We start from the raw sequence: 10,074 nt of genomic DNA on the forward strand, positions 1-10,074 counted from the left end.
TCTATCCACGTTTCCGTGGTGGCCACAACATCGTAGTCCCAGGTACCTATCCACGCCTTAAGTTCACCGACCTTATTTCTGATACTCCTTGCGTTGAAGTATACGCACTTGAGCCCATCTCTGTGTCCGCAAGTAGTCCCTGTCAGTGCTACCTTCTCCACAGCCTCCCTACAGTCTTGGGCATCCTGACACACAGCTAGCTTACTTGCTGGACTACAAGTCCGGATCCCATCCCTCTGCCAAATTAGTTTAAACCCCCCTGCAGAGTGCCTGCAAACCTACCCCCCAGGATATTGGTGCCCTTCTGGTTCAGGTGCAACCCGTCCTGCTTGTACAGGTCCCACCTTCCCCAGAATGCCGTCCAATTGTCCAAATACCTGAAGCCCTCCCTCCTCTTCTACTAATCAAGGTAACTGGCACTCAGCATTTATTAACATATGACCATACAAATCAGCAAGAGGAGGCCATACAGCCCCTGAGTCTGCTCCACCATACAATAAAATCAGAGCTGATCTGATTACTGCACATTTCCACCTATCCCTAAGAACCTTTCACCTCCATGCAGATAAACAATCAATCAATGCACGTCTTAAAGATAGTCAATTACTCCATTTCCACTGGCTTTCAGAAAGAGAGTTCCAAAGACTCAAGACACTCAGAGAAATTGCAGTGAAGAAGGATGGGGAGCGACTTGATGGAGGTGTACAAGATGCCGAGAGGCAAGATGAAGTGAATACAGACGAACCTCGATTATCCGAATATCAATTATACAAATTTCAGATTATCCGAAGAAGATCTTAAGGTCCTGATGGAAATATTGTATCAAAGACGTGTTTCCAACACTGATCGTGTCCTTTATTTACAGTGATTAAAAGTGATCTCGGCTTACTGAAATGCTGTCGAGAATAGTCCTGGACTGATGGAAGCCCAGGCACTGTCTTCAAATGACTGACCTCCCACCCTATCTCTCTCCCCCCACGCTTTCCCTGGAGTTTTACACAGGGGTGTACCCTAAACCCCACCTTCCCCAGATAATCTCTCCAATGTTTTCTTGTAAAGGCCAGAGGTGGAGCCTGTCAACAAGTTGCAGTAAAAAGGTGTGCGTGTGCCTGTGTGTGTGTGTGTGTGTGTGTATGAGTGGATCTGTGTGCGTGTGTGAGTGGGGGGGGGGCGCGCTGTGTATGTGCGTGTGTGTGCGCACGCGTGCGCTATTTGGAGACTCAGCCCCCAAAGACGGCACACCAGTCTTATTGTTGGTGCCCAGTCCAACTGCCCTGGGGGTTAGACAGGGTTGGGGAGCAGACGTAGGGGGACAGAAGCTTGCACATGGTGTGCTGCTGCCTAGTCTCCTGAACGGGGAGCGGACTTAATAGAAAACTCCGAGTCCCAGAGGAAAGGCATGGAATCAATTAACTGAATAATCAATTATCTGAATGAAATAGTGCCTGCCCATCTCATTCAGATAATCGAGGTTCCTCTGTCGTCAGAGACTTTTTCCCAGGGCAGAAGTGGCTATCACACCAGGACATAATTTTAATGTGACTGAAGGAAGGTTTAGGGAGATGTCAGAGGTACGTTCTTTACACAGAGGGTGGTGGGTGCATGGAATGTACTGCCAGCGGTGGTAGTTCAGTCACTCTTGGATAGGCACATGAATGATAGTAAAATAAAGGGCACATAGGTTAGTCTGATCTTAGAGTAGGATAAAAGGGAGGCACAACATTTAGGGCTGGAAGACCTGTACTGTGCTGTATTGTTCTATGTTCTAAATGTTTTCTCCCTACCTTTGTCTTAAGGTGATCCCTTATTTGGTGAATATGAGATTAAGGTCATTCATGATCTAATATGTCGAATCAGTCTCAAGAGGCTAAATTACATACTCATGTTCCTATTTTCCTAATATACATCCCACCTATACATCACTGTATATCCCACACACACAAGCAAACACAAATATTCACTAACATACATCGATACATATACACTCGCTCATTGACACACTTACATTCCTCTGTCACTCACACCTAATATACATATGTATGCACATACCTCCCCACATACTGACTTGCAGCGATATGTACACATACCAACATACAAACCCACATAGAGTTACATATATCCACACAAAAAACTATGCATTTTCACACATATTACCATGTATCCATACATGCATACACACAGCATACTAGTCCACATCCATGCACACCTATACATTCTCTAACATACACCCAGACATACACACAGATCAATATACATCCACACTTGCACATAAACCCACTTACACAATAACATACAGGTGCTGTTGCTAACACACCCACTTGCACACCAAAACACACCTGGACATGGGCACACACCCACAAACCCACATACATACACATCAGTACTCACTGAGATAAATACATGCATATATATGTATGTACACCTATTCATGCACAGACATGAGCACAGAGATGCACACCTCCATACAAACGCTGATCCACAAACCCATACCAACATACAAGCAAACCAATGCAGAGTCAAACTGACATGCACACATACACTTAAACACAAACAACCTTTACAGCGACATTTATCAAAGGAAGATGAGTAGAGAATAGGCAATCAATGAGTCTGAGACAGGATCAGTGACATTTACTCAGACAGGCTTCACTTCCCCTGCACCCACACCTGACATACTCCAGGTCAACTGTTCTAACACGATAGGCACCTTGTTTAAATCCCTCAAAGTTGCTGGCAACACATCTGTCTTTATTGTAGAAGGTGCAGAGGCTGAGTGTGGAGGACATGGTGTACCAGCACATTTCTCATCTCTGTACCAGCCACAGCAATGAATGAAGAGTCAGTGGCACTGACCATAATAACTGGAAACAAAGACTGTAATACAACATGATTCCTTCAGATCAAGTAGAACATGGATTGCTGCTAATTGTCCATTTTACTTTCAGCACCTGCCTGTGTATATAAGTTAAAATGTTCGCATCGCCCAGCTGGCATCGAAGTCTTCTTATTTGGGAAGTTACCACAAGAATCATACTCTTCCAGGTGAGAGATATCCCAGGTGATGATAATAACCTGTAAAAGATTGCTGGGGATCAAGCTCTGTGAGGATACTAACTCCCCTGGAGTTGGTGGGGAGGTGCCAAACTGCAACAAAAATGAACCTCCTCTCTCCAAAAGCTGGAGCTCTGAACAAAATCACAAATCCATAGCCTTAGATTTAGTTTAAGCACCTTGAAGTCAGTATGTTAGCCAGGATTAATCACCTGTTTTACAGATTAGTCTAACACTTGTATAAGAACAATATTCTTACTAATCAACATATTAAAGCTTGTTGCTTTAAATCACTTGGGCCTAAATCACTTGGCTGTTGTTGTTTAAAAATTAAATAATCTGACATTGTAACTCCATCGTTTAACAGACAACCTTTAACAGCCCTTTTCTTGCTGCTGTCTCCCCTCATAACCATCAACAGAACCTTTCACTAATATGGGCACGGTGGCTCAATGGTTAGCACTGCTGCCTCACAGCACCAGGGACCTGGGTTCAATTCCCGGCTGGCTGTGTGGAGTTTGCACATTCTCCCTGTGTCTGCGTGGGTTTCCTCCGGGTGCTCCGGTTTCCTCCCACAATCCAAAGATGTGCAGGTGAGGTGAATTAGCCATGCTAAATTGCCCGTAGTGTTATGTGCATTAATCAGGGTAAATATAGGATAGGGGAATGGGTTTGGGTGGGTTACTCTTCGAAGGGGCGGTGTAGACTCGTTGGGCCGAACGGCCTGTTTCCACACTGTAGATAATCTAATCTAATATTAAACAAAAGCTTCAACTAAGACCAATCCACGTATCACTTCAATATTAGCTGCCTGAAATTGTTGAAGTTCCTCGATTCCAACCTGAAGATGCATCACCTGGAACCTTAGGAACACGGCTATACTGAACAAGTTTGGTGGGTTTTTTCAAGGAGGTGACCAAGTGTTTGGATGAGGGTAGGGCAGTTTCTAGAGTCTTTGAGTCTTACAGCGTGGAAATGTGAGCAAATGTGAGGTCTTGCACTTTGGAAAAAAGAATACAAGCATGGACTACTTTCTAAACGGTGAGAAAATTCATAAAGCCAAAGTACAAAGGGATCTGGGAGTGCTAGTTGAGGATTCTCTAAAGGTAAACATGCAGGTTGAGTCCGTGATTAAGAAAGCGAATGCAATGTTGTCATTTATCTCAAGAGGGTTGGAATATAAAAGCACTGTTGTGCTACTGAGACTTTATAAAGCTCTGGTTAGGCCCCATTTGGAGTACTGTGTCCAGTTTTGGTCCCCAAACCTCAGGAAGGACATACTGGCACTGGAGCATGTCCAGCGGAGATTCACACGGATGATCCCTGGAATGGTAGGTCGAACATAAGAGGAACGGCTGAGGATCCTGGGATTGTATTCATCGGAGTTTAGAAGATTAAGGGGAGATCTAATAGAAACTTACAAGATAATACACAGCTTGGAAAGGGTGGACGCTAGGAAATTGTTTCCGTTAGGCGAGGAGACTAGGAGCCGTGGACACAGCCTTAGAATTAGAGGGGGTCAATTCAGAACAGAAATGCGGAGACATTTCTTCAGCCAGAGTGTGGTGGGCCTGTGGAATTCATTGCCACAGAGTGCAGTGGAGGCTGGGACACTAAATGTCTTCAAGGCAGAAATTGATAAATTCTTGATGTCACAAGGAATTAAGGGCTACGGGGAGAATGCGGGTAAGTGGAGTTGAAATGCCCATCAGCCATGATTGAATGGCGGAGTGGACTTGATAGGCCGAATGGCCTTACTTCCACTCCTATGTCTTATGGTCTTATGGAAACAGACCATGCCAAACATAATCCCAAACTAAACTATCCCCACCTTTTTCTGCTTGGCCCATATCCTTCCAAAACTTTCCTTTTCATGTACTTATTTAAATTCATCCACCACTTCATCTGGAAGCTCACTCCACATACGAACCACACTGTGTAAAAATGTGTTCCTCATGCCTTTTTAAAATCTTTCTCCGCTCACCTTAAAAATATGCCAAGTCTTGAAATTCCCCACCCAGAGGAAAGACACCTTATCTATACACATCATGATGTTATAAACTTCTATAAGGTCACCTCCCAATCTCCAACGTTCTAGTGAAACAAATCCCAGGCATATCTAGCCTTTCCTGATACAAGCAGCTCTTCTCTAACGTGATGGTTGCGTTCTTGTATGACCACGTGCGATATAAATATTGCACAATAAAAATAATACTAATAAAGTGTTGGTGATGCTACTGTGTTACAGTCAAAACGCACGGTTTAAAAGTTTGAGCATTAGAAACAGCATTCCCTATTCGTCAATCAAGTTACAGCCAATTTGCACGTTGATGAAATGTGCGTTAGAGCAGAATGACCTGTAACTCCCACACTCCATTCCTGGCAACAGCCTGGTAAATCTTTTCTGAACCCTCTCCAAATTAATAATATCCTTCCTGTAACAGGGCAACCTTACTTCAGAGTCATGGACATATTACTCCAGAACAGTCCTCATCAACATCCTGTACAACTTTAACATAATGTCCCAACTCCTATGCTTAGTTTGGTTGATTTAGTTTATATGGATTTCCGCATGTCTTTGAAAAGATTCCAAATGGGAACCTGATAAAGGAAATAAAGCTCATGGAATCCAAGGTAACATTGCAAGTTGGATCCAAAATTAGTTTATTGACAGGAGGTAGAGGTGGTGGTAGAAGGCTTTATGTGTGAATGGAGCCTAGTGTGCAGTGGTGTCCCACAGCTTGTGTTTGTGATATTGGTAACTGATATGGGTAAGAATATGAGGAGGACGATAAGTAAGTTTGTAGATGACACAAGATTGGCCAGATGATTAACAGTGGGGAAGAAGGTCTTCGGCTTCAGAAGGATATAGACGGTGTGGTCAAATAGGCAGTTTAGTGGCAGATGGAACTTAATCCTGATAAATGTGAGGTGACACATGGCAAGACACAGGAATCTTGGAGGAATGCGGGGACCTTGGTGTGCTTGTCCACAGATAGCGTCATAGAGGTATACAGCACGATGCCTAAAGTTAGCTTGATATCTGGTTAAGATGACAGACAGGACACTTGCATTTGGCATGTTGCATAGATTATAAGAAGAATGAGATTATGTTGGAGCTGTACAGAACTTTGGTTAGGCCATAGCTGGAGTACTGTGAACAGTTCTTGTCACCACACAGTAGGCGGGTGCACAGGAGATTCACCAGGATGTTGCCTGGGATGGAACAGTTTAGCTACGAAAACAGGTTGGATAAGCTCGGGTTGTTTCCTTTGAGCAGAGAGTTTGAAGGGGACTTGATAGAGGTGTATAAGATTACGAGAGGAATGAAAAGGGTGAATAGAAAGCAGCTCTTCCATTTGGTGAACAGTCAATAACAAGGGGGCATAACCGAAAAGTGAAAGGCTAGAGGTTTAAAGGGGATTTGAGGAAAACCTTTTCCCCCAGAAGATAGTGGGAATCTGGTGTGCGCTGCCTGGGAAAATAAGCTGGAAGAACTCAGCAAGCCAGGCAGCATCTGGAGATGGAGAAGGCAATGTTTTGGATATAACCCTGAAGAAGTATTATACCTGAAATGTTGACTTCTCCACCTCTTGATGCTGCCTGGCTTGCTGTGTTCTTCCAGCCTCCTGCTTTTCTGCTTTAGATTCCTGCATCTGCAGTTTTTGTGGTTCTGGGAGAGTAGTTGAGGTGGGAAAGTACTTGGAATAACACTTGTGGAGACATAACATTCAAGGCTATGGCTCATCCTGGGCAAGTGGAAGTAGTATACGTAGTAATATATTTTTGGCAGTACAGACCCAACAGGCCAAAGGCCTCTCTTGAGTTGTATGATTTAAGGATTCTAGAAGGTCATTTCCTCCATTAACTACACCATGACAGAATAGTAAATCATATTACCGTGTGTCGGGAGTTATCTGTGAGCCAGACGAGATTGGAACAGCAGGTTTTCTTCCCTAGAGGACCAGGTGGATTTTTACAACTGGTCACTTTCATCCTCACTATTACTGAGACTACATGAAACTACATTTATATTGTAAAAGTAGTTAATTGAAACTAAATTCCTCAGATATCAAGGTGCTTAACAGGTTACAAATATTTCATCCGATGGATGAAAAAGGACAATTTCCTGTTATAGGAGAATCCAAAATACATAAATTCAAGCTCGCTTGTTCAGGACAATAATGAGGTACAGTTTACAAATATTCTCTCCTGTTCCTCTGAACTTCAAGGGAAGGACAAACAGGTTGCAAACAGCAATGTGAGATGGTCTCAACCAGATTTGGCGTTGACGGAGAGAGAGAAATGGAATGAAGCCGACCAAGAAGGAACAGCCAAACCCAGCAGGAACCCTCACCTCTCTGCCAGCACTTTCAGGGGAGCCGCACCTTGTGCCCAATTCCTCACCATCCAGGCAGTATCAAACGCAGCGAGAAATCCACGTGCTATCCCAGTTCCCATTGGCCAAAAAGGCTGTAAAAGAATCACAACAAAACGTCACAGAAAGATCAGCAAAGTCAGGGACAGAAGTATACGCAGAGAATCAGAGTCTGAAAGACAGAATCAGAGTTTAAGGAACAACCCATATTAGTCTCGCACAATTCCCCCCCACATCTAAAATACCTTGCCTCTTCTGCTTTGAGGAAGCTTTACCTTTTGTTTAAAAGAACAGAGAGAGCTTTCCTTGTACCTAACCCTATACTGCACATGTCCTGAGAGTGATTAATAGGGTTAGTATACGAGATAAAATTGAAGGGCTTTTGCCCGAAACGTTGATTTCGAAGCTCCTTGGATGCTGCCTGAATTGCTGTGCTCTTCCAGCACCACTGATCCAGAATCAGTATACGAAAGTTTACTTTCAATTTGCTTTCAGTTTAAAACAACAGAGAAAGCTTTACTTTCATTTAAGAGGAGTAGAGGAAGATTTACTCTGTATCTACCAATGAACTGTCCCTATCCTGGGAGTTTTTGCCGGGAATAGAGTCGACTAAGCTTCGGTAACAGCTTATAAGAGTAGAGACCTTTTTCTCTGTAGAGGTCGTTCTGCTATAACGTGCGTTTCATTAATATGAATTCGGTATAACATGATCAATGAATTGGGGACACTGTTTCTACAGCATGAACTGTTAAAGTGTGTATTGGTTATAACATGATTCAGGTCCCAACAGTTTAAATGGTGCTGCTATTATGTGATTTTCTTATAACACGGGAGTGCACGAGAATAGAACTACCGCTTTATAGCAGAACTGACTATATCCAGTCATGCACAGTGCTGCCCTTGGAGTGTTTGATAAGGACAGTGCTGATAATAATTTATTATTCTGCAACACTACATCCAGGGACTTAGCATTTCATCCTATGTGATCCAGCAGTCTACCAATTCACATGTATTTGGGAATTTATTAGTACACGCCATGATACCCAGGCTCTAATGATCTACAATATCAGATACAATCACCTTTTGGCAATGCAGGAGATCTAAAAGGTTGGCAGATGATCAATGACAAAAGAGATTGCATTAGCCTAATGGTGCACAACATGGGATCCACTGACCAAACATTGTATCCAGTCACCTTTCAGCCTGTGAACCAGTGAGTTATTGGCTCACAGCATAGGATCCAGTGACTGACTCATGACACGGGATCCACAGACTGTTTCCAATGTGTTTGATGACTGGTATGGGCACTTACCTCTAACAAGCTGTCTCCAACTAGGGCGACCAGCAGCCTCTTGCCACCCTCCTCGCGTATCAATGAGGCATTCTCTGAGGCGTACATACAGGTGAAATCAAACATGGCCACGTCAGGCTGCCCATAATGGTTCATGGCAAAGTCTAGGTGTGGCAGCTGATGATTGGTGGAGAAGTTGGCTGCCTCCTTCACATAGTTTAGGAGTGCTTCTTGATTCATGTTACTCCGGGAAAGCAGCTTCTCAGTGTCGGAGAAATCCTGGAAAAAACAGAAACAATGCCAGGGTTGCTTATTGGAATCTCACAGAGGGTTTTGGGTTGGGCAAGTGTTGTGCCAAAAGGAGGGGCTTTAAAAAAAATGGATGTCTGAAGTGAGTTACAAGGAATTGAATTGAATGCCTTATCTGCAGTTTAAGTCTCTAAAATGCTCATGCTCTATACCTGCCACTTTGTTTGGGTAGTGCTGTATGTGGATCCCAGTCCATCACGCTGAGGGCACCACATCACAGCCAAGTCTCAAATATATTTCCTTGAACTCTTTCTTGAAAGTACTTGTAATTGACACCATTAGAATGGAGAACAAAAAATAATGTTCTAATTTTTAAAAAAATGAGCATTTTGTAAAAATATTCCTACAAAAGTGAAGAAATCACACAAATACCAAAACTATTATATAGCCGTGAGTTCCTGAAATGACCAATCACAAATGATGTGTTTTCACATTTTGGAAGATCCAGCAATACTTGATTTCTACTACAAAAAAATTAAAAAGCAAAATACCACAGATATTAGAAATCTGAAATAAAAACAGGAAACACTGGAAACACACAGTATCTGTGAAGAGAAACATAGTTGATGTATCAGGTCCAACATTCGTCTGGGAAAATTAACAAACACTGAATTTCACAACTAATCTTGGAGGAACCTGTTTGGCGAAATTCACAACACAGAACCAGATAAGTTAATTGTTGTTTTCAGTCTGTCCAATAGTAAGGCTGCAGTAATGAGTAGTGGGTTATTTCTTGATTATATGGTTTTTGGAGATAAGTCTCTTGATTAAACTTAAAATATAAGCCATAACTATTAATTTAACCTGGTGCAGTGTTTTGTAGAGGAACAAGATAGTGTTATTTTCTGGGTCTGTAGATTGTGAAGGGTAGACCAGATCTAAAAGTTGAAGTTCTAAATTGGAGAAAGGCCAATTTTGACGGTATTAGGCAAGAACTTTCGAAAGCTGATTGGAGGCAGATGTTCGCAGGTAAAGGGACGGCTGAAGCCTTCAGAAATGAGATAACAAGAATCCAGAGAAAGTACATTCCTGTCAGGGTGAAAGG

The 10,074-nt window shown here is 42.9% G+C and overlaps 1 protein-coding gene across 3 annotated transcripts in view; it reads right to left on the bottom strand.

Moving 5' to 3' along the window:
- Nucleotides 1-10,074, bottom strand: part of LOC122563355 (protein-methionine sulfoxide oxidase mical3a-like) — a 111,084-nt gene that overhangs the window by 71,943 nt on the left and 29,067 nt on the right. Inside the window, exons 7-9 of one of the 3 annotated variants that reach the window (XM_043717107.1) lie at nucleotides 8,742-8,999; nucleotides 7,409-7,524; nucleotides 2,735-3,072 (exon numbers count right to left, since the gene is read on the bottom strand). In XM_043717107.1, coding sequence (XP_043573042.1) covers nucleotides 2,901-3,072; nucleotides 7,409-7,524; nucleotides 8,742-8,999 — 546 coding nt within the window. In that variant the 3' untranslated portion in view covers nucleotides 2,735-2,900. Of the gene's footprint in view, nucleotides 1-2,734; nucleotides 3,073-7,408; nucleotides 7,525-8,741; nucleotides 9,000-10,074 lie in introns of those variants that run through there. The other 2 variants (XM_043717106.1, XM_043717109.1) reach the window with 2 other exon arrangements.

Source organism: Chiloscyllium plagiosum, chromosome 26 (assembly GCF_004010195.1).
Source record: "Chiloscyllium plagiosum isolate BGI_BamShark_2017 chromosome 26, ASM401019v2, whole genome shotgun sequence".
Taxonomy (NCBI): Eukaryota; Metazoa; Chordata; class Chondrichthyes; order Orectolobiformes; family Hemiscylliidae; genus Chiloscyllium; species Chiloscyllium plagiosum.